Source organism: Typopeltis vanoorti, chromosome 21 (assembly GCF_054136105.1).
Source record: "Typopeltis vanoorti isolate ZY-2024b chromosome 21, IOZ_Tvanoo_1.0, whole genome shotgun sequence".
Taxonomy (NCBI): domain Eukaryota; kingdom Metazoa; phylum Arthropoda; class Arachnida; order Uropygi; family Thelyphonidae; genus Typopeltis; species Typopeltis vanoorti.
In genome coordinates this window covers 10773800-10799942 of record NC_143569.1, presented here as the reverse complement: position 1 = coordinate 10799942, position 26143 = coordinate 10773800, and the positions used below count along the sequence as shown (strand labels likewise).

Below are 26143 nucleotides of genomic sequence, written 5' to 3'. Positions count from 1 at the left end.
ATCAACTCTTCATCCAAAAGTTCTTTTATTTCACAATCTAGCAACTCCTCTACGTCTTCTATTTCACATTCTAATTTAAGATTTTTTGCAAGTTTAACTATTTTTTTCTGTAATCACTTCCAGTTTCTCTCCTTTTTCAAATCCTTCCAATGTATTTGCATAACATTTTAGACACTTTTTCAAAATTCCCAACATACAATTTTTTGTTACACGGTCGAAATACGGTCGAAATACGGTCGAAACACGGCCATGCGGTCGAAATATTCTTGATACACTGAAGAATGTTGTACTGCTTCCAAAAGTCTCGCAAAGATAAAATCAGCATCAGAATCTATTGCTTTGATGGCTTGTGCGAATATTGTTCGCACAAGGTAGTGAGCCTTGAATACTGAAATAGCACCCTGAACCATGGGTCGAATGAGAGCGGTTGTGTTATGTGGCATAAAAACCACTCTAACATCATGTTGAAGGTCGTCCAGATGAGAAGGCTGGCCAGGGGCATTGTCAATAATCAATAAAATCTTGAAAGGCATACCTCTCTCCACACAATATTCACGAGCCTGGAGAATAAAGCAGTTCATGAACCAGTCTTCAAACAGTCTAAATGAAACTAAAACCCTAAATCTTGAGTCATCCAAGATTTAGGGTTTGAATGGTAGTAAACGGGCAGTGTGTGCTTGTTGATGTGCTTAAATGCATGAGGGTTTTCTGAACGATAAATAAGAAAAGGCTTCAGCTTAAAACCGGCGGCATTCCCACCAAGCAACAAAGTCAACCGATCCTTAAAAGCTTCGAATCCTGGTATCCTTTTTGCTTCTTGGTGTATGTATGTATGTACGATTAGGCATGCGTTTCCATTTCAGGCCGGTTTCATCTACGTTAAATATTTGTTCCGGTAGATAACCTTCTTCTTTGATTAAAGAGTCAAAACTATCAACAAATTTTTGGGCTTCATCTTCATCTGCACTTCCTGCTTCTCCTGTGACACGTACATTATGCAAAGCAAATCTTTTTTTTAAAACGCTTAAACCATCCAGTACTAGCCTGAAAATCTTCTGCGTAATCGTCTCTGGCGAGTGATTTTAAGCTCCGAAACAGACTTCTAGCCTTCGCTTGCACTGGGCAAAGGCTCTTGGGTGAAGTTTTCTGTATTAAATCTTCCATCCACATAAACAATTTCTCCATTTTGTGGATGGGTCCATGTCGTTGTTTGGTTAAAATTGTAGACTTCATAGGTGCGGAACCTTTCACAGCTTCCCGAATTCTTTCTTTGTCCTTAAGTATCGTCGATACCATGGAATGTGATAACTTCAAGTCACGTGCTATTGTTTTCACTTTCTTTCCGCCTTCATACTTCTGGATAACTTTCATTTTACACTCTAAATCAATAGTTTTTCTTGACTTCATAGCTGGCATATCTGTAGATGAAGGCATTATCCTTTTACTAGACATTTTATGGGTAGTATTTCAGTAGAATTTTAATTAATACACCACACGCAACAGATGCTTGAAAGCGACTGAGTGTATGCGAGAGATAGTTATCGCATGCCAGTTATCGTACGATAACTATTGTATCCCATAGTTATTGTATGCACAGCTGCCTGATTTATTATTAATTTAATTTTTTTTTGTGGTCGTAAGTCGACAACCAGGCGTATATTAAAAGACAAGGGTGGTGATTATGAGAAGCTCAGGAGACAGCTTACAGCTGTAGCATGGAATGAATACTTAGGCAGAAGGGAGATCAATGCTACTTGGGTGATATCAAGACCTATCTGGTAGAAGCAATTTTTCATATAATTAGCAATGTCTAAATTTATTCCAAGGGTCAGAAGATTAAATAAGGTATGTTTGAAATGGATGAATGAAGATATTTAAGCATGAAACACAGGGAAAGAAAGAATTATGGAGGCCACATAAGATGAGAGGTAATAACTCCATGCAGAGTACAAAGAACAGGCAAGGAGGATGATTTGGTAGGTAATGATAACAAAAGTGCAATATGAGCAGTAGTTGGCTAATGAAGCCAAAAAATTCCTAGAGAGTTCTTTTGATATGTAACCATATCAAAAGAACTGCAAACAAGATATCTAGTTGTTTGCAGTTCCTGTTTGATTTCATTAGTCATACATTTTACATAAAGTATAAGGACAACTGCTGTGGAGGATATAGTTAAATATTTGATGAGCAGTTTGTAAAAGTCTTTCATCCTTGTGAAATGTGATATCATAGAGAGTATGAGGGGAGTTGATGATGAGGAGGAGAGACTAACTGTGAATGGACAAGAAGTATATGATGAAATGAGCAAACATGATGTTAATAAGGCTGTGTAACTTGATGATATAACACCACGTTTTTGTAGAAACGTTCAGGGAGTTGACATATGCTTTGACATATTTGTTTAACATGAGTCTTACATTGGGTCAAATTTCAAATGAGGAAGCAAGATTGTACTGCTTCATAAGGAAGATGACAAAACTCAAACATCAAATTACCAACCGATATGTGAGTCAGGTGTAATGGTTAAAGTATTGGTGAAGCTTGTACGAATCACGATTGAGAATTGGGTTGACAACAGTGATATTATTTTTGATGGACAGCACAGATTCACTAAAGGGGGATAATCTTTTAGTAATCTGCTTAGTTATTACAATAAGGTGACAGATGCATTGAACAAGGGGAGATGGATACACAGTAGTATACTTTAATTTTGCAATGGCTTTTAACATGAGTCTATTTTAGGGCCATTGCTGTTTATCTGGTATGTTAATGATATTGGAGGAGACATAAATTTGGATATTTAGTTGTTTGCTGGTGATGCAAAGTTGGGATGAACTATGAGGAGTAGAGCAGATGTGGCCTTGCAAGAAGACTTGATAGGTTGAGTGAATGGGTACAGGAGTGGGGTTACCAATTCAATGTTGCGAAATGTAAGGTTTTAAAATTTGGAAAACAAAGATTAGATGCATAATTCACTCTTGGTGAGAATGTGTTATTGGAAGTGGGGAAACAAAATAACTTGGGGTAATGGTGCATAAGGATCTAAAATTTAGAGGACACATTGTCAAAATTGTGAGAACAAAACAACGAAATTCTGGCAACAATTCGACAGAGTTGACTTTGTAGAAGTAAAGAGATTTAGGTTCCATTGTATAAATCATTGATTAGGCTACGTATGGACTATTGTGCACAGATTTAGTCACCATTTTCGAATAAGGATGAAGAGATACTGGAGAGGGATCCAGAGGTGATTGACCATTAACATATCGATTTCTGATCTCTGGAATGTTGAATATGAAGAAAGATTGAGAAGATGCAATTTACACAGTATTGTGGATAGGAGGAAGAGGGGTGATATGATAGAGACACAGAAGTTGATAAGGGGTGGTTATAGGATTAACATTGAAAAGTTTTTTCATAAAATAGTGGGAGATGAGGGAACAAGAGGGAAGCTGGTATAAAGAGGGTGGGAGATAAGAAGTGAGAAGCAGGTTTTTTGCATGGAGAGTTGTGAGTGATTGGAGTGCACTGCCTGAGAGTGTGGTGTCTGCAGAGAATTTGCATGTATTTAACGCATGATATGATGAGCTGTGTGTATGACAAGGGACCTCACAGATGAGTCTTTGATTCGATTAGGTCTTAGGATAATAATAATAAACCTGCTTTTAATTATTTCTCTTTGTGCTATATGTATTCCATTACATTTCAGTGAGATCTGCAGTTCCTGTTTGATTTCATTAGTCATACATTTTGCATAAAATTATGTTATCGTTTTAAACTTGAGGAATACAATTTGTCATTGCTGCTGATAAATATTTCTTCACTAGCCATCATGCTCTGCTGATATCTCTCCCATGCAATTATTTCATTCAGAAAACTGTCTCAAGGTGATTCCTAATATTACTATAATCACTTCCCTTATAATTCCATATAAATTCCTTTCTCTATTCTATATGTTTATTCAGCTCCAAGTCCTACATAATCATTTTCACTGATTGAGGACAAGACTGACATCTCAATCATAATCAGACCCTCTGCTGAAAGGACCAAATCAAAAACTCTTTATCCTTGTGTTCCCTCTACTACATGTTGCCTGAGACATGTTTCTCCACTTTCTTGCCAATATCCAACTCTACTTGATTCACCATCATAATTCCACATTCTTTCTATCCCCGTTTCACTCCATCCACATTGCTTATGATGTCATGCCACTAACATTACTTTTATTTTTTTTTTTTCACAACAGTATCACTCATATGCTTTCTCCTACCTTTCTTACTGCTTACATGCTGCTTCTTAATATTAACATTCTTATCTAATAGACGAGCACTTATTTTCCTCATGGCATTCTCGTTTACTGTATTTGCATCTTGATTATCTTGTGTTAATCACAAAAACAGTCATAAACACACAAACAATTTGTGTAATTGAGACAAGGGAACAAGACTCCTTCAAAGGTGGTGAGTAATGAAGAGATCATTCCCATAATTACACAGAGTAGCAGTGTTTAATGAAAACTGATATAATTTGAATTATACAAAAGTTCTTCAGCCTTGTTGTGGAAATAGAGTTTCACAAGCTATTAATTCAATGATGGGTACCAAGGAATAATTAATAACATATTTCTCCACTGTCCCAGTAAGTAGTGTGACCAGTGTGAAACTCCTTGTTTGAAACATGCTATTTAAAAACATTAATTACATTTAATAAAATGAATAAAAATATGTAATAAATAGGTCAATGAGGGATTAGAATTACAGCCTTTGAGATCATGCTTTATTTGCATTCAGTCAGAACAACAGAAACAGAAGACAGCTGTTCATTAAGCATTAAAACAATATCACAGCTAGAGTTCTCACATATAACAAACTAATTAGATGCTGGAGTCCTTGGATTATATAAATGTTTAATTGCTAAAATCCTGAAACTATATAGAGTGGTATCTCGCTAATCCGAACCTCTTTAGTCCGAACCCTCCAGTAATCCGAACTGTGGTTTGAAAGAAAAAAAAAGTTTTATTTATTACGTATTATTATTTTGTGTACTATTATTTTAACTATTATTATTTATTTTATTATTATTACAATACAGTATAACTATGGTGATACACAAAAAGAGGAAATTCAAAACGTGCATAATTTGGTTAAAAATATAAATCCAGATGTTGAAATTTCACAAACAGATGTTATGGAATGGATTACAGGTAGAACCGAAAGTGAATTTGAAATCAAATCAGATGCTGAAATTATAAATATGATGCTACAGAATGAATTAGAAGACGACGATGATGATGAAGAACTCGAAGGAAAAAAAATTACAACATGAAGAGGCAGTTGACAGTTTTAATATGTGTATAGAAGGGGCGAAGCAAAATGATACGCCATTCCACAAAATGTTATTGCTAATGCAGCTCTAAGAAGAAGCATTCGAAAAAAGTTTATGTTCAAAGAAGCAAAAGAAAATCAGTGACTTTTTTACAAAGAAATAAAAAAAAAAATTGTGTTATTTTGTGAAAACGTTTTTTGTGTTTTGTACAAGAAAGTGATATTTTTAAATCAAATTAAGTTATGTACTGAACCATGCAATTTTATTAAATCAGAATCCCCAACAATACAGGTACATAGAAACTAAATTTTTTACTAAAATAAACTTGTGTACTGTATTATTATTATTATTATTATTATTATTATTATTCAGGCCTCCATGGAGTCAAAAGACTCATCGTGGGAGGTCCTTCCTAAGAACATAAAATCTGTCAAGACTCATCAAGGGGAGGTCCCCCCCCTAAGAAACACAAAGTCTATCATACCACTCTTTAAACTCATTGACCATTCTCGCTCCCACCATTCTATCAGGCAATGCATTCCACGATTCAACCACCCTCTACGCAAAGAAACCACTCCTTACCTTCTTGCTCACAGTTTCCTTTCATAACTTCCAGGGATGGCCTCTTGTCATCACTCCTTCCCACTGTTCAACCAAGCAAAAGAACTCCCCAGTGTCAACCCTTTAACCACCTCTCAACAGTTTAAAAGTCTCAATCATATCACCTCTCCTTCTTCTATCCACCAAACTCTGCAGTCCACATTCCCTCAGCCAATCCTCATAACTATCCCTGATTAATTATTATTATTAGTATTATATTTTGAAGTTTTACATTACAGTACAGTAGATTTTTTTTCTATCAGTTACTTCATTTATTTACAGAATTAAATTGATGTACCATTAGAATCTGATTATTTTTGTCTTAAACACTAGTTATTGTCTCTTGGGGGAAAATTTGCTAATCCAAACGAGCACAGTTTTTTTATTAGTTTGGATTAGTGAGATACCACTGTATGTTCTAAGATTGGCTTTTGAGTAGATATATATTTGGCAGTTTCCACGTAATATTTTGTTCACTGTAATAGATTCAAGATTGTATCTAGGCTGGTTCCTGTTCTGTGGTGTTTTCACAGAACAAAAAGAGAAAGAACCTCCAGATAACCCAAGCTGGAATGATATTTGGATTGCATCTATACAGAACTAGTAATTGATATCTTTAGTCAACATTCAAACAGAATTTAATTATACTTACTCAAATGTTGACCCTAATTCCACACAGGTTCCTCCATTGGCACAATGACTAAGTTGGCACTCTGTTGTATTGCATTGTTGTACATTACGACCAGCTGCTACACGATCTAATGGAAGAAAAGCTGCACCAGGAGTTGTCCTGACTTCTATGTCAAATGCACATCCTAGGAATATTATTAATTTTCAACTGAAGCAGGTAACACAAAAAATATAATTAACCAAATGTATGTGTGCCATGTATGCACTGAAGTGCCACTGAATTAGGGATAACTACCTAGTAACATGTCAGAACCTTTCTGGCCCTAATAACAGCTACAACACAATGAGGCAAGGATGCCACAGCTGGCAAAAATGTTTCACAGGTATGGCAGCCCATGCATCCTCCAGAGCTGTCCACAATTCACTCAAGTTCGGCAGTGGTGGGACATGGGCCCAAATACTCTACTCAACAGTATCCCAAAGATTTTCAATGGGATTTAAATCAGGGCTTCTAGATAGCTGCTACACTATTTTAAAGTCAACAGAATCTCCTGGAACCAAGCATTAGTCTACCTGGATCTGTGAGATTAACAGTTATCTTGCTGGTAGATGCCATCTCCAATGGGATGTATGATGGACATAAATGGGTGTAAATGGTTGGCCATGAGTTCCACATATTTTTTTTTTCTCCCAAGATGCATTGAGATACATGTACCAAAGGTCCCAAAGACATCCAACTGAAGACACCACTAGCTTGTACAGTTCTGACCTGACATGACATGCAGGATCCATGGCTTCATGGAGACTGGCACCATATCCTCAGTCTCCCATTGTCGCTATGAAGTTTAAATCACAATTCATCACTCCAGGGTACATATTGCCAATTTTCAATTATCTAGTTTTGATGTTCTTTATCCCAGTGTCATGCAATTAGAAGTGAGACTCTCATAGGTCGGGACAGTGAAGTGAACGTTGTACGGTCCTTGCACTGACTTTCTGGGTGTAACCCTCGTTCAGATAGGAGGTGATGTGAGATAATGTCTGGCTCCTATCAGTCCATATGATATGAGTTAGATGGCAATGCTCATGATCATTCAGGGTTGGTTGCCCTTTGCAGTTTGTCCAGGTGCTTGTTTTTTTGCTGGAATTTTCATATTCCAGCAAAACACTCTTGAAACTGCCATACGAGAAAATTCAAGTTTGTTGACAATTTCGGAGATTGAGTCACCCTTCCGTTGGGCACCTACGATCTGCCCTCTGTCAAATGCATCTAAATCCCACACCTTTCCTATTACACTTCTCACAACAAACGCTTGGAGAAATCCAATGCTGACAGTATAACCACAGTTTCAGCCACACATGCACATATGCTGGAGTTGCAGTACAGAATTTGCATAGTGTCTCCTATCCCTAATTCAATGACACTTCAGTGTATACATGTGTTTCTGAGCAATAGAGACAATAACTCAAATAAACATGAGATTAAATTTAATGATAGTAATATAACAGGTTCTAAACACTCATTCAGAATCCAAAATATTTTTTTCAATAACATTTCCAAAAAAAACTCAACAGTGGGGGATTGTGCAAATATTCAGATTGTGACCTGGTAGTCTATGATAGCTAAAATTTTAACTCTCAAGGAATCCCTTTCCTGTAATCATTTTCGTTTTTTTTTTTTTTTTTTAAGTTATAAAAATGCCAAACGTCATTTCTAATTTTAGGAAAATAGACTTTAAGTCTGTGGATATATTTTAGAATAAATTTGATGCAGGAAGCAGCTACTTTCCTAGAGATGGATAGCATCACATACACAGAGAGAGAGAGAGAGCAAAAATAATTGCAAGGAAAAAAGAATGTGTTAAGGCAAGAAAATAGATTATTCAGTAAGGCTTAGAGTGTAAGGTATAAGTAATGTGAAAGGAAACAGAGAAGTGTGAGATATTATTTTATTATTATTATTATTCAGGCCTCCAAGGAGTCAAAAGACTCATCGAGGGAGGTCCTTTCTAAGACATAAAGTCTGTCAAGACTCATCGAGGGGAGGTCCCCCCCTGAGAAACACAAAGTTTATCATACCACTCCTTAAACCCACTGACCGTTCTCGCTCCCACCACTCCATCAGGCAATGCATTCCACGGCTCAACCACCCTCCACACAAAGAAACCACTCCTTACCCTCTTGCTCACAGTTTCCTTTCGTAACTTCCAGGGATGGCCTCTTGTCATCACTCCTTCCCGCTGATCAACCAAGCGAAAGAACTCCCCAGTGTCAACCCTGTAACCACCTCTCAACAGTTTAAAAGTCTCAATCATATCACCTCTCCTTCTTCTATCCACCAAACTCTGCAGTCCACATTCTCTCAGCCGATCCTCATAACTATCCTTGTACAGTCCTGAAACCATCTTTGTCATCCGTCTTTGTATCCTTTCCACAGTTAATTTATCCCCTTCAAATCCTGGGGACCAAATCTGAGAACAATAGTCCAAGTGTGGTCTGATCAGAGACTTATACAACGGAATGATAACCCTCTTATCTCTGCAGGTCAGTGTCCTTCTCATAATAGCAGCAATCCTCTGTGTTACCTTTACCACCTTTGCAATATGTCCCCTAAACTTCAGGTTTCTGTCAATCATCAACCCCAGATCTCTTGTCTCCCCTACTTCCTCCAGTATAACTCCTCCCATAGAGTATGCAGCATCCCATCGATGTTTCCCAAACCTCAAGACCTTACATTTTGCTGCATTAAACTGAAATCCCCATTCATTTGCCCATCTATCTAGCTTATTTAAATCCTCTTGCAGGCCTACCACATCTGCACTATTACTAATAATCCTTCCCAGCTTCGCATCATCCGCAAACAACTGAATATCCCCCTGCAATCCACTGGCTATGTCATTGATATAAAGGTTAAACAATATAGGTCCTAGTACTGAGCCCTGTGGGACCCCACTTGTAACCCTCTGCCTCCTGGAAACTGCTCCACCATACACAACTCTCTGATACCTATCAGACAGCCAATCCTGAATCCAGTTGACCAATCTGACATCCAGACCCATGTGCTGAAACTTAAATATCAGCTTATCATGTGGCACCCTGTCAAATGCCTTCGCCAAGTCTAAGAAAATTGCAGTATATGCCTTTACCTCATCTAATGCTCTTGTAACTTTATTATAAAAGGCTAGCATATTGCTAAAACAAGAGCGTCCTTTCACAAATCCATGTTGATTCTCACAGATAACATTACCCTCATCTGCCCAATGCTGTACACGGTCCCTCACTACTTTCTCCAAGATCTTAACAACTACTGATGACACACAGACTGGCCTATAATTAGACACTTCCAGTCTGTTACCACCCTTATGCAATGGCACTATCTTACCTTCCTTCCATTCCCTGGGCACCTTTGCCAAAGCCAGACTTTCATTGAAAAGCCACGTTAAAGGTATTGTCAATTCCCTAGCACATTCTCTCAAAACTCGTGGCGAAATACCATCCAGTCCCACAGCTTTACTGACATCCAGAGTACTCAGTATTTGAAACACACTCTCCTCCTGTACCTCCAGACCTCGTACCAGTCCGATCCCTCTAGCATTAAAACTGACTCCTCTAGAATGAAATACTCCAATAAAGTGTTCATTGAACAATTCCACTATGTCCTCTGCATCAGTCACTCTATTCCCATTTTTATCCCACAATATCATTCTTCCACAGTCATTTCTCCTCCTACTGGCCACATAGCTAAAAAATTCCCTGGGATTTTCTTTGGATCTTAGGGCCAATCTCCTCTCATATTCCAGTTTCGCTTTCCTTACCACACGAGTCACTCTTCTGGCCTGTGTCTTATATTCCTCATGCATCTCTTCACCTGTCTCCTTATATCTCTTCCATAGCCTCTTTTTTGCATGCAATTCCTGTTTAATATTGTTTGTCATCCACTTTACTCCAAATTGCGCCCTCTTCTTCACTCGTGGTATACAACTTACCATTGCTGATAACAAATATTCTTTCACAATTTCCCACGCACTGGTGATATCCCGGCCTTCCAATTCCTCCCTCCATGAAACTTCCCGAAGTTGACGTCTAAGACTATTATAATCACCTGCCTTATAATTCCACATAAGTTCCCGTCTCTTTGATACTCCTGCATGTCTATTCATTTTCCAAGTCAAAACCATATGGTCACTCTCTCCAACTGGTGGGAGAGACGTCAACTCAGTTATTATCAACTCTTCTGATGCTATAACCAAATCCAAAATTTTTGAACCTCTTGTTCCCTCTGTTACATGTTGCCTAAGACATTTGTCCCTCAAGAATTCTAGAAATTCCATTCCCCTATTGTTACATGCATCTTCCTCTCTCCAATTTATACTACTGAAGTTAAAATCTCCCATAACAATCATTCTTCTTGCACTTGCCAAACTTAGCTGTCTAAACATCTCCTGGTCCTCATCCTCTGTGCTCCTGGGTCTGTAGCAACACCCCACTAAATATCCTGTCTTGCCTACCTCTACCTCACACCATACGCTCTCAAAATCATTTGTCTCACTTCCTTCCAAATTCTCCACTCTTAGAGGACATAGGTCATCACTTATCATAAGCAGCACCCCACCACCACGCTTTCCCCTCCTATCCTGGCGAAAAATGCTATACCCAGCGACTTCTATTCCTGTTTTTATATTCCCTTCTGTCAACCACGTCTCAGTGATCGCAATAATTTTTGGCCAGGCTGATGCTATCTGCGCCACCAATTCCTCTCCCTTATTCCGGATACTCCTGGCATTAGTATACAGCATATAAATGGCATTGTTTCTATACCCAGCATTATCCCTTCTAGACTCCACTGGGCTCAGTCTTACCTGACATTGTCTCCCTTCTCCCAAGTATCCATTCCCACAAGAGGCCACCCCTGCTATCATCCTCCCTGGGACACACTGACTCGTTCAGAACAGCAATCTCTCCAGATGCCTACGTCCTTCCTCATTCAAATGTAAACGGTCTCTCGCAAACAACTCCTCTCTTTCCTCAAACGCACTCCAAGCATCCACATATACCAGTCCTCTCTTGTCACACATTCTCGCTATTATGCCATTCAATATCACCGCTCTTCTGCTCAGCTCATCATTATCATACCTAGGCAACACGCACACTATTTTTCCTCTCTATGTCTTCTTCCGTACAGTCTCAAGCAAAAATCTCATATCTCTCGCTGCCCGACTTACATTACCACTCAAGTCATTCGTTCCTACCATCACAATCATCTCATCCACCCTTTCACTTCTCTTAATTGCCATAGCCACCCTTTCTATTGTTCCTCCTGGCAAACACTCCTCACGCATCCTATCTTGAACACCACGGATCATTGAGTCACCATACATTATACCTCTTACCATTCCATCGCTCCTATTGTTTCCATTCTCTCCTCTTCTTTCATTCCCATGCCTCTCTCTTCTACTGTTTCCATTCTCTCCTCTTCTAGCAGTCCCATACATCTCTCTCATTCCCTCTCTCCTACTGTTTCCATTTTCTCCACTTCTAGCACTTCCATATCCCTCTCTCATTCTGTCTCTCCTACTACTGTTTCCATCCGCTCGTCTTCTAGCATTCCCATACCTCTCTCTCATTCCATCTCTCCTACCGTTTCCATTCTCTCCTCTTCTAGCGCTTCCATATCTCTCTCTCATTCCGTCTCTCCTACTGTTTCCATCCTCTTGTCTGCTAGCATTCCCATACCTCTCTCTCATTCCCTCTCTTCTACTGTTTCCAATCTCTCCTCTTCTAGCACCCCCATACCTCTCACTCATACTCCTTAAATTTTCTCTCTCTCCTACTCTGATTAGCCTTGCATTTATCTCTTCCATTCTCCTAATCTTATCTTTCATACTTCTGCTCTCATTCACTAGACATTCCACCTCCTCTTTCAACTCATCTATCTCCCTCTGCAGGTCAGTCACTCTTAATCTAAATTCACTCTCCCAAACATTATTATTATTATTATTATTATTAATATAATATTATAATTATTATTTTGTGACACCTCCAAGAGGTCCATAGGCTCATAGGAAGGAGGGCACCTACTCTACAACTCTCCGTCTCCACTACTTCCATCTGGCTCCATCATCCACACTAATGACATCTACTGCCAACCACTAATATTTTTGCCTGTAAACTGTGTGTCCTGAAGGCCAATTTGCCTGCATGTGGAATGAAAAACCAGGGAGACAAAACCCTGCTACCTCCATATGAGATTGGCTAACTCACCTCAAATTGGAAAAAAAAAAAAAAAAAAAAAAAAAAAAACATATAAGATTCTCCTTGTCATGACAAGAATTTCCAACCAAAGGTCAAATTGAAAAAAAAAAAAATAATAATAATAAATAATAAAAAAATAAATAAAAAAATTCTCCCTGCCATGACAAGAATTTCCAACCAAAGGGTAATTCAAGGACAACATTCTTCCAATTGCGCTACAAAGGGGCAATAATATTTTAGGGATGACTTTCATTTAATCAACATTAAAGATGTACCATGGAGAATGATAAAAAAGAGAAATTATGGAAAGAAATAGCATTTTAGAAGTATAAAGTAATAATAAAAAAAGTGCTTTTTATTTGAGACATATTTATAAGATTTTAATTTAAATACTATAATTAGTATATTACAAGTTACCTCTGCAACTAATCATACTAATGATGATCAAACAGCTGTCACTTGCTAGTGTTATTATACTTCATTATATTATTATTATTACACCAGACCTCCATGGAATCAAAAGACTCATCAAGAAAGGCAAACACTATTATACACAAAGCTCATAAAACCATGCCTTAAACTCTCATTTAATATATCTGCATTCATCACAATGTCAGGCAAAGCATTCCACTTGCCAACCACTCTCCATGCAAAGAACCTTCTCCTTATGTACCTGCTCACACCCTCCTTATACAGCTTCCAGGTATGTCCCTTTGTTCTACCTCCTCCCATTCTATGAAACCTTTCTTCCACATTAACCTGCAAACAACCCTTCACCAACTAAAATGTCTCAATCATATTCTCCCTCCTACTCCTATTCACAAGGTTTTGCAAACTGCATTCTCTCAATCTGTCCTCATATCTCACATCCCAAAGATCAGTTATGACCTTAGTCAGTCTTCTCTGGACCCTTTCCACTATATCATCATCACCATGAAAACCAGATGACCAAATCTGTGCATAATAATCCATACAAGGCCTGATCAAGGCCTTTACAATGGAACCAGAACCTCTTTATTTCTACAAGTTAAGATTCTCAGCATCACTGACATAATCTGATGTAATGTCTTCACTACTTGTGCAATGTGACCTCTGAACTTCAGATTCTTGTCCACCATCACTCCAAAGTCTCTCATCTCCTCAACTTCCTCCAAAATTTCCCTGCCAAGTGTATACTTTGCATCCCATTGTTGCCTACGAAATTTCAGAACCTTACACTTTGCTACTTTGAATTGACAGTTCCATACTGTTGCATACTCGTACAATCTATTCAAGTTCTCTTGTAAGGAGAACATCACCCTCTCCAGTTTTGCATCATCAGCAAACAATTGTATATCATCAGTTAAACTCATCCCAATATCATTAATAATATACAAGTGAAATAACAATGGGCCCAAAACAGACCCCTGTAGCACACACACTAGTAGTGACTTTCCTCTATTGAGATAGTGCCACTCCATTCACAACTTGCTGATACCTGTCTGATAGCCAGCCAGCTATCCAACTCACTAGTTTGTCATCCAATCCCATCTGATTCAGTTTAGCTGCTAACATAATAAGTTTAGTTTAATCCTTTATCCAAGTGTGAGCAAACAAAGTTTGCACCTGAAAGTATCTTTAGGACTGGGGTAAGGTAGTACAACACCAGGCAACTCATTGCAAGATGGAGCAAGCTTACATCACTCCTATCTCAGTATCTCCCATAATGCAAAACACATCTCCTTGCGGATATGTATAATGTTCTGCATTCAGGGAAGAGCCACTACCCAGACTAGTTTCGACCTTTATTGAGGTCTCTTCAGTGGGAGCCAGGCCCAGATGTGGCGATACCAGACAGAAGCAATAGCAAGGTCATCTCTACCTATAGGAGTTGCCAAAAGGTGTGCCACCTTTTTTTTATTAAATTACTCTGGATTTAGAGAAAGATGTTGAAAGTTTATTTTTCACTTGGTTAGACTATAATAAGTTTAGTTTAATCCTTTATCCAAGTGTGAGCAAACAAAGTTTGCACCTGAAAGTATCTTCAGGACTGGGGTAAGGTAGTACAATACCAGGCGACTCGTTGCAAAGGTGGAGCAAGCTTACATAACTCCTATCTCAGTATCTCCCATAATGCAAAACATATCTCCTTGCAGATATGTGTTATGCATTAAGGGAAGAGCCACTACCCAGACTAGTTTCGACCTTTATTGAGGTCTCTTCAGTGGGAGCCAGGCCCAGATGTGGAGATACCAGGCAAAAGCAATAGCAAGGTCATCTCTACGTATAGACTAGTTTCGACCTCAATAAAGGTCGAAACTAGTCTGGGTAGTGGCTCTTCCCTTAATGCATAATATTATACATATCCGCAAGGAGATGCGTTTTGCATTATGGGAGATACTGAGATAGGAGTTATGTAAGCTTGCTCCACCTTTGCAACGAGTTGCCTGGTGTTGTACTACCTTACCCCAGTCCTGAAGATACTTTCAGGTGCAAGCTTTGTTTGCTCACACTTGGATAAAGGATTAAACTAAACTTATTATAGTCAAACCAAGTGAAAAATAAACTTTCCAGTTGCTAACATGATGTAGCAATCTATCAAAAACGTTTGCAAAATCTATGTATACAACTGTATGTGCATTACCCTTGTCCAATAATAATGAATAGTGAAATAATAATGAATTATATATTATCTTAATAAAAGAAAAAAAATTCAGATAAATAAATAATATCTATTTTAACCACTTGCAATTTTACTGTTACCTATGACTTTCATACTTATGAAAATATTGAATGAGCTTACTTCTCTCTTCCCACCTTTTAAAATGAGTAATCTTTATAATTTCTGTTTTCTTCATGGCATTATAATTATTATTATATATTATTATCATGGGAGGTTCTCTAAATCCATGACATATTTATCATACTGAATCTTAAAATCCTTAACACTCATAAAATTCATAATGTATCCTAGTAACGGGTTTCACTCATTCACCTCACCATTCTGTATGTAAAAAATCTACTTCTCACATCTTTCTTCACCACACCTTTACACAACTTCCAATAATGGCCTCTTGTTCTTCTCCTCTCACCTTCTACTCTTTTTATAATCTCCTCTGTAAATATTTTGCTTATTATGTTTATTATTAACTGATGGTATGTTTTGTAAAATTCAAAGAAACTTCACTATTTACTGGTTCAAACAGATATATTCCCAATAAAGTCATATTATGATTAATGAATGTCAGTTTCAATACAAAGTTGATGACACAGTTTTACTTTTGTTTATTCAGTGATGTTTGCTTATAGATTGTTCCATACAGAAAGTAAATTATTCAGTTGCCAAAGTCTTTCAAGTTAACAGGATAAAATATGTCTCATGATCTTTATTTTGGATATTCAACTCAGAATCACTATTTATGAACTTTCCTATAGAAAAATAATAAGGATTATCTCTGTCAAAATTAATATTTTTTATTTTTGGAATTTTTTCACAGAACGAGGCATCGTTAGTAATTATTACAAAGATGGAATCATAGTATAAGCATACATCACAGGATTAACAATGTAGATGTAAATCATCAGTTGCAGACCAGCACAATCTGAGTCTTAGCAAGATTGATGAGCAGTATTGATGTAACATCCTGGATCTGTTCAGATTAAAACAATGTAATAATGCTTAATAGCATTCCTTATACTGTCTTTCTATATGGTGCTGCTTCTTGTGTAGGTCTTTATAGTTGTTTCTCTAGATAACTCTGTGTGTGGAGATCATAGCATGTTCCACAAATCTGGATGCTTCTGGCTTATGATACTTGATGTATTTATGTTGTTTGTAACAAACAGCTGCAAATCTCCTAGTGCTGTCAAAGTAAGATAAACCATAAGTACAAAGGATCTAATAAACACCATGGAATATCAAAGGCAGAACTTAAAATGAAGGAGGCTTTAAGACAGGATGGAATGTAACCTACAACCTTGAATATTTGGAGTATATTGTCAAAACATTCAGAGATTCCTTGAACATAAGGGATGACCACATAGTTACCTGCTTCTTAAAAGGTTGAACATATGTAGTCTTACACTTGTTTCTAACTTTGTTGATGAAAGTTACATAAAAATTATTCAATAGAAAAGTAATTTGTATTTGTATTTCTTGTCTTAATAAAGTGTCCCTGAGGCAAAGAGAGTGATTCTAATAGAATCCTTACAGTTCCAGATTTTTCACAAGGATGATGATGAGATAAAGCCTGCATATAACAACCTATGCTTTTTTCTAAAAAATTGAGAATTGGCATTTCCTGATTTGATCAGAATCTTTGCAGTAGGGATTGGGACAAAATATTTGAGACTTTGGCCAAATATAGTAGATGTTATTATTATTATTTGGAACCTAAATGACATTATAAGACTCCGTGGAAGGCCCATTTTGGACAATACAAAGTCTATCATACACTTGCTTAAACTGGTTCACTGTTGCAATTTCACCATCCCATCAGGTATGCATTCCATAATCAACTCTGTGAGAAAAAAAAAAAAATTCTTACACTTTTTTTTTTACTTACCAGATCTTAGCAAAATAATCCTATTATTGTCTGATCAGGGTTTTATACAATGGAATTGCCATTCTTTTATTTCTGTCTCTGTTGATTAATATTCTTCTTAGTACTGCAGCAGGTATCTGGGTTATCTTCGTTACTTTCAGAATATAGATTGGAAGATCGAGGGAGAACCAGAGGTCATCACTGGAAACTGTATAAAGAGGGTGTGAGTAATGGAGTAAGAGGCAGGTTTTTTCGTGAAGAGTTGTAAATGATTGGAATGCCTTACCTGAGAGTGTGGTGTCTGCAAGGAGTTTGAGTGTGTTTAAGACACAGCATGATGAGCTGTGTGTGTGATAAATGGACCTCCCAGATGAGTCTTTGACTCCATGAGATCTTGGGGTAATAATAATAATAATATACCCTAAACTTCAAACTTCTATCAAACATCACCTGAGATCCCTTGCCTCCTCCATCTCCTCTAGTATAATTCCACCAAGAGAGTATGCAGCCTTCCATCCACGGATCTCAAATTTCAATAACTTATATATTCTTCTTATTATTATTATCCAGGCCTCCATGGAGTCAAAAGACTCATCATGGGAGGTCGTTTTTAGGAAACACAAAATTTATCATATCACTCCTTGAACCTATTAACCATCCCACTCCAACCACTCTCTCAGGCAATGCATTCCAAGGTTCAACCACCCTCCATGCAAAGAAACCACTCCTCACCCTCCTTGCGCATAGCCTCCTTTCATAACTTCCAGGGATGGCCCCTTGTCATCGCTCCTTCCCGCTGTTCATTTAAAAGTCTCAATCATATCACCTCTCCTTCTTCTATCCACCAAACTCTGCAGTCCACATTCTCTCAGTCGATTCTCATAACTCATATTGTACAGTACTGAAACCATCTTTGTTATCCACCTCTGTACCCTTTCCACAGTCAATTTATCCCCTTCAAATCCTGGGGACCAAATCTGAGAACAATAGTCTAAGTGTGGTCTGATTAGAGTCTTATACAATGGAATGATAACTCTTTTATCTCTGCATCCTTCTCGGTATTGCAGCAATCCTCTGAGTTACCCTCATCACCTTTGCAATATGCTCCCTGAATTTCAGTTTTCTATCAATCATCACCCCCAGATCTCTTGTCTCCCCTACCTCCTCCAGTACAGCTCCTCCAATCGATGGATCCCAAACCTTGAGACTTTACATTTTGCTACATTAAACCCCCATTCATTTGCCAATCTGTCTAGTTTATTCCAATCCTCTTGCAGGGTTGCCACATCTGCACTATTACTGATAACCCTTACCAGCTTCACATCATCTGCAAACAACTGAGTGTCTCCTTCTCTTCCAATCTCTTTTCATATTCCAGTTTTGCCTTCTTCACCATTCTGGTCACTCTCTTGGCCTGTGTCTTATATTCTTTATGTATCTGTCCTCCACCCCACTCCTTATATCTCTTTCATAATCTCTTTTTCAACTGCAGTTCCTCTTTGATATCATTTGTCATCCACTTTACATCCAATTGTGTCCTCTTCTTCATCCGTGGAATACAGCTTATTATTGCTGCTAACAAATATTCTTTCACAATTTCCCAAGCACTAATGATATCCCAGCCTTCCAATTCTGCCCTCCATGGAACTTCCCCCTAGTTAATACCTAAGACTATTATAATCACCTGCCTTATAATTCCACATACGTTCCCTTTTCTTTGATATACCTGCATGTCTGTTCATCTTCCAAGTCAAAACCACATGGTCACTCTCTCCAACTGGTGGGAGAGATGTCATCTCACTTATTATCAGCTCTTCTGATGCTATGACCAAATCCATAACTCTTGAACCTCTTGTTCCCTCTATTACATGTTGCCTAAGACATTTGTTCCTCAAGACTTCTAGAAATTCCATTCCTTTATTGCTGCATGCATGTTCCTCTCTCCAATTTATACTACTGTAGTTAAAATCTCCCATAACAAGCATTCTCCTTGCACTTGCCAAACTCAACTGCCTAAACATCTCCTGGTCCCCACCCTCTGTGCTCCCTGGTTTATAGTAATACCCCACTAAATATCCTGTCTTTGCCACTTCTACTTCACATCATATACTTTCAAAACCATTTGTGTCACTGCCTTCCAAAGCCTCCACTCTTAGAGGACATAAGTCATCACTTATCATAAGCAGTACTCCACCACCTCGTTTTCCTTTCCTATCCTGCCGAAAAATGCTGTACCCTGCCACTTCAATTCTGGTTATTATATCATCCTCTGTCAACCACATCTCAGAGATCCCAATAATCTTTGGCCTGGTTGATGCTATCAGTGCCACCAATTCATCTCCTTTCTTTCAGATACTCCTGGCATTAGTATAAAGCATAGAAACGACACTGCTTCTATATCTATCAATGTCCCCTCTCGACCCCCCTGAGCTCAATGTTACCTGATGTTGTCCCCCCTTTCCCCAAGCACCCATTCCCACAAGAAGCCACCCCTGCTACCATCCACCATGGGAATTCTAGTTTTCCTGCATTGACACACTGACTCATTCAGAAAACGGTAATCTTTTCCATATGCCTTCGTCCTTCCTCATTCAAATGCAAGCATCCATGTATTCCAATCCTCTCTTCTCACACATTCTGGCTATTATTCGATTCAGTATTGCCACTCTTCTGCTCAGCTCGTCACTATCATACTCTTTTTAAATATATTTATATATATTTGAAGATATATATATATCTTCAAATTCTTCCATCCATAGAAATGCCTTAAGCTGATTTCTAAGATTATTATAAATACCTGTCTTATAATTCCACATAATTCCTTTCTCCTTGATACTTCTCCATGTCTATTCATCTTTAAAGTCAATGCTGCATTCAACCTCACTGACTAGGGCAAGGATGACACCTCAATTGTAATCAGATTCTCTGATGCCAGGGCCCATTCCAAAACTGATGATCGCCAAGTTATCACTACTTTATTCCACTTAAGACATTGTCCCTCAACAATTCTAGACATTCTTTTCCCCTTATTAATGCATGCTGTTTCTTCTGCAATAGGCCACGGGGTATCAGGGATGATCTGGATCAGCATCAGCAAATGAGTATAATGACTACAGGTCAAATGATTATTATGGGAACTTCAAATTATGGCAGAGATATATACTGAAAGAAGAGAGATCACATGGAAGGAAGGAAATGGAATTTATACGCCTAATGAGAGATAATTATTTGAGGCAGCATATGATGAAGGGACCTCATCATATGCTGATCAGATGCAAGAGTATTAGACCTGGTCATAGAAGCAGAAGAGCTATCCAACCAAGGTGGCCACATGACCTCCAAATGGCAAAAGTGACCATGTGGTCTTGACATGGGAGATTGTAAAACATGGGGAATATTCTGTCAAGAAGAGGTATATGTGGAACTGCAAGGTAGGTGATTATGACAAGGTTAGGAAGAAGCTTAATCTGTGCCATGGCATAAAACACTACAGGGTAAGGATGTTAGTAGGGTAATATGTAACCTTGGATGTCAGAGTACTGCATGGTTTGTCAAATGAGTAGGATGAATGGACTACTATTATCTGCAAAGCTGTGGATAGGATTAGTGGTTATTGTAAGTCATTTATGTACAGGAGAAAGGGAATGTCTTGCAGAGAATGACCAGAGGGAAAGCTGGCTACCCAATTATAGAAGATAGCAGGGAGACTGAAGGATAGCAATTTATTTAGTAGGCTTGCTGCCACACATGGGTGAAAGCTTTAGAATGTCAAGGATGACAGCACAAGTTTCTTCAAATCTTTCCATGGTACATGTCCAGTGGTGAGTGATGTAAATTACAAGGTCAGTGGTGGATAGTGAATTGCAGAATCCATACTGGTAGTTGCTGATTAATTCAGGAGCCTCTAAGCAGTGGATGAGTTGGCTATTGATGACTTTTTCCATTAATTTGGGGAGGAAAGAGATGATGGCAATCGGTTGGTAGTTTAATGGTAGACTTCTATCACTCTTTTTTGGAATAGGAATGATATGAGATTGCTTCTATGCATTGGGATAAGTACAAAACATGTATAATAAATTATAGAGACAATGTAGGAGAAGGATGGGTGCTAGCTGTGGAGACTATGTTTGAAAACAATTGGTAAGATGCCATCAGGACCAGAAGACATTTTTTTAGTATCTATGGTATTTAGTAGTTTTTTGATGACTTTTTGTCAAAGAACTATAGGAGGCATACAGTACTTGGATTCTGATATAGTAGGAGATGATTTTCCTTCGCCATCTATGCAGAAGTTTGAGGAAAAGAGTGATACCAGGAGGTCAGCCTTATCTAGGTGAAGTAATTCTTCTACCTCTGTCTCATCAGGATGAGACAGATGTGGAAGTGCAGGAGAGCAGAAGATGTGTCCAACGGTCTTAGCAAGTGACCAGAAGGCCCGGCTTCAATTTGGACAGGGCAGGTTTTCTGTTGGTGGCTTTTATGAAATCAGATTTGGATTTGCTAATGACTGATATGCATATGTTGAGTGTTTTGGCATTAGCAAAGTATAAAGCTGGATTTCTTGACATGAGCCACATGCTGTAAGCTGAATTTTCTTGACTGCTTTGACACATTTTCAAGTTGAATCATACTGACTTGACTATAGCTTGGCTTGACTATTGGAAGTTTTTCCACTTGGTTATACTATAAATTAAAGATACCAAGAAATTATATACTTGGTTTAATCCTTTATCTTTTTTGTTTGCTTACACTTGGATAAAGGATTAAACCAAGTATATAATTTTTTGGTATCTTTAATTTATTGGTGTGACTATAGCTTCCAGTCACCTGGAAGCTATAGTCAGGCCAAGGAAAGGAGTAGAAGAAACTCCAGAGGTCATTCCACTTTGTAGTGCCAGAGGATGCGAGGTTGAGAGTGGTTAGGGGAGGGATGTTCTGTGAGAGAAGAGACTTGTATGAGATTGTGGTCTGAGCTGCCGAAAGGAGAGGTGACCTTTACGGTGTATATGGAAGGAGAAGTGATCGAAAAGTGATCCAGAATATTTGGAGAGTGAAGAGGGTTATCAGGGATTCATGTGGGTAGATGTACAATTTGCATTAGGTCATTACTTATAGCAAAGACTTCTGTGTCAGTGGTGTTGAAGTAGGGAAGCCAGTTGGAATTGTGGATGCTGAGATCATTCAGGTGGATGAGCTTACTATTTGGCTAGCCATATTGCAGGTGGTTATTAGTGTTTGGAGACTGGTAATTACAATAAATAAAAGTTACTAAACTGGGCAAGGAAACCTTGAACTAGAGGAGATCAAAAGCAGGGGATTCTAAATTAGCCATTCTCTGACAGGCTATGTCAGATTTCACAAGTGCCACCCTTGTGGTGAAAAGAATCATGAATTGTGATCTTACACAGTGTAGTTATCTGATGCAATGACTTTACCACCACTACCTTAGCAGCATGGTCCCTAAACTTTAACTTTTTTTCACTATGATCCCCAAGTTTCTATATTCATTGAACTACTTAAGGAAAATTCCCATTAACATGATACATTGCATGTAATGTCCTTCCTTTGCAACACATAACCATACACTTGGCAACACTGAATGATATTCATTATATGTCAAAACAACCTGTCTATTCAACTCATCCTGAAAGAATTTTGTACCAGCTATGTTCCTTATCACTCTATTCAACTAAGTATCATCACCAAACAACTTAATATTACAATCTAGATCATTCCCAATATCATTAATATACAAGTTAAACAACAACAGTTACCCTCCTCTGAGACTCAAACATTTCCATACACCACTTTATGAAACTTGACAGTCAGCCACTCTCTCATCTATGTCACAAAGTCTATTTTTCATGTCTATTCCTTTAAGTCTGTATACATAACAATCTTGTATGTAGAATTTTGTCAAATACTTGGTAAACTCCAAAAGCTTTGTGGTATATCTGAATGCTTGATAAAATTTAAAAGTATTGCAGTATATCTGTGCTCCTTATCCAGTTCAACTGTCATTCTGTAGAATATGAGGATTGCTAAAAGATGGTCTACTTTTAACAAAACTATCTGTCCTCTAGCAGATCCTGGTACTATCTACCCATTTTTTTGTTTTTTGATGTAGTTTCTAACCAGCCTCTTTAATACCTTAATGACTACTCTGAGAAATGCTGAACTGTTGCATAAGTCCTCCAAGCTCCCTGTTACAATGAAATTCTCTTATCCTACTCCCACTTATTAGAAATTGTATTTATGCTGAGACGCAAGTTGAAGAACTAGGTCAGATGCATTGATAATACTCTTGCACATTCCTTCAGTACCTGTGCTGATATCCATACATTGACTGTAATGAAATGAAGCTCTTGCAATTGATTTGATGATTCTAACCTATCCATCTCTATTCTTTCATCTAGACCCTCTTCAGCATCCAGAGAGCTAACTGGTGTTCCTAGAATATTACCTTACTAAAGTGAACTATTAAGAACTCTATTATTTCTGGTGCATAACATTTTTCTACCATCTACACTCACTACAGTAACTGTTTCATGTCATTATTATTTACACATACTTATTTACACATACACAATAAAGAATTCATTTGGATTTTCTTTGGTCTGTTTGGCAAAATTCTTTTCAGAGTATGATTTCACTTTCCTCACCATCTGAGTGACATTCACATGGCAAGGAAGGTGAAATCAGGCTATGAAATTTCAAGCTGAAATCAATAATAAAAATCTGTTTTTATGGTACTCCTGAGCATGGCCATCATTCGTTTCTCAATACTGAATCCACAATATTTTATTTTAGGCAAACCTTGCTTTAAAGTGAGCATACAGACAATCTTAGTCTATTCATATCAGTGCTTCAGGTATAAACAATACCAAAAAAAAAATTACTGAACTAATGTTTCTCTGATTTTTCAATCAGCATCATCAGAGTGAACTAAATAGTCGTAAAAGAGTTGTAAAAGTTGTATTAGCACTGAACTAAATAGTTGTAAAAGAGATTCAAATTGTAACTGAACAAGTACTGTTCTTGGGACTGGTTAACCATATAGTCAGTTTATATTTTGACTCATAATGACTGGCTCCTAGATCTTTGGTAAATTAATGCAGCCCTATTTGTTGAGGTTGGGGAGTGCTTCATAGCCAATGGTGATTCTGAAATTAGTCTTTCAAAGCCATAGCAACTTCAATGTAGCACAGATGTCTTCTTCCATTTAATCGTGTGTGTGAGATGGAATATGTAGAGTATAGTCTGCTGATTCTGAATTATTGTACAGATATGAGAGTCCTGAGAAAGATTAGGGGTGTGAACAGATGGCATCAATGGCAATATCATATTAAAATTGAGGATATTAGGAAAGAAGTTGACATTGTTAGCATTCAGGAATGTGTTTGCAGAGGTAATCTCAGGTGGTATGGTCACATAAACAGAATGGGAGAGGAAACATTAACAAGATAAGTGTTCTCTGCCAGGTTGGCAGGAAAAAGACCCAGAGGAAGACCAAGATATAGGTAGATTGATACAGAAAAAAGTGCCTTAGAAGATAGAAATATAAGATCTGATAATGTTGGAATCTCGACAGGTAACAGGTTGATTTGGAGGAAAATTGTAGATAGGAAAATTAGTAATGATGTAAGTTCTTTAATGTTGTATTATCATATCCTGAACACCTCTTGAGGATACATGTCAGGAATTAGATAATGATATCAGCTTTTTGTAAATATATAGTACACTTATGCCATGGATAGGCTAAAGATTTTTTTTGGTTCATTTAAATTAATTTCATTAATTTAAATTTATCATTAATTTTATATTTAAAAAAAGCAAGGTGATGGTCTCACACCAGGTGATGAAATTCATCTTCCACTTCAAGACAATCACAAACATCAATTTTTTTTTAATCTGATCCATACACGAAAGCCACAAGACAGACCTATAGCAAATTAGTGCCATATGTGGGCAATTCCACCATGATTCCCATGATAGAGTTTGAACCCACACCCTCTAGATTGGAGAGTGGATATGCTACTCACGTGACCAACCAGGATTAAGAGCAAGAAATATCTTCATTATTCTTTAATTTTTGTTTATTTTTACATAATTCAGAAACCTTATTCCAGAGATCCAATACTGAACTCCTCTAAGACATTTCAGACTGCTGATAAACAGAACAGTAATCTTACAAGAAAGAGACTAAGTATGTTAACTGCTTAGCCCACCAAGCCAGCAAAGTTGATGAAAATGGTAGAGTGGAAAATATGATGAAGGTGTAGGTATTTTCCAATGGGCACAGCCCCACTAAACTGACCATTGCCATTCCTCCAAATTCTTCCAGTCATGTACGAACACAAGTAACTGCTGGATCACCCCCACACAGATCAACTCCAAACTCATGAAACCAATTACTCATCCTCCTCCTTCATTCCCTACACCTCTCCACTTTAGAATAGTCTTCCCCATATTGTTTTTCCCAATGATTACGGCCCTCAGGTCTGCAAGAAACACATCAACAAATTCCTTTTTTTCTTTTTACCACTAGCCCACACACAACACTGTCATGTCATAAGTCTTGGGACTTCTTGTGTGTGGGGCTGATATAAATAAATAAATAAATAAATAAATATATATATATATATATATATATATATATTTATTTATTTTCACTATATATATATATATATATATATATATAGTGAAAATGACAAATGAGATACTGGTGATGGGTCACTAGTGAGAGGTGTATGTGGATTGAATTAAGTAAACTGAATATTAATAAAGTAATGGACTCGGAGACATACCATTGT

The 26143-nt window shown here is 37.7% G+C and overlaps 1 protein-coding gene across 1 annotated transcript in view; it reads right to left on the bottom strand.

The window, feature by feature from the left end:
• Positions 1-6573: 6573 nt before the first annotated feature.
• Positions 6574-26143, bottom strand: part of LOC150094616 (protein eyes shut-like) — a 198797-nt gene continuing 179227 nt past the window's right edge. Inside the window, exon 11 of the mRNA XM_090411605.1 lies at positions 6574-6740. Coding sequence (XP_090267731.1) covers positions 6574-6740 — 167 coding nt within the window. The remainder of the gene's footprint in view (positions 6741-26143) is intronic.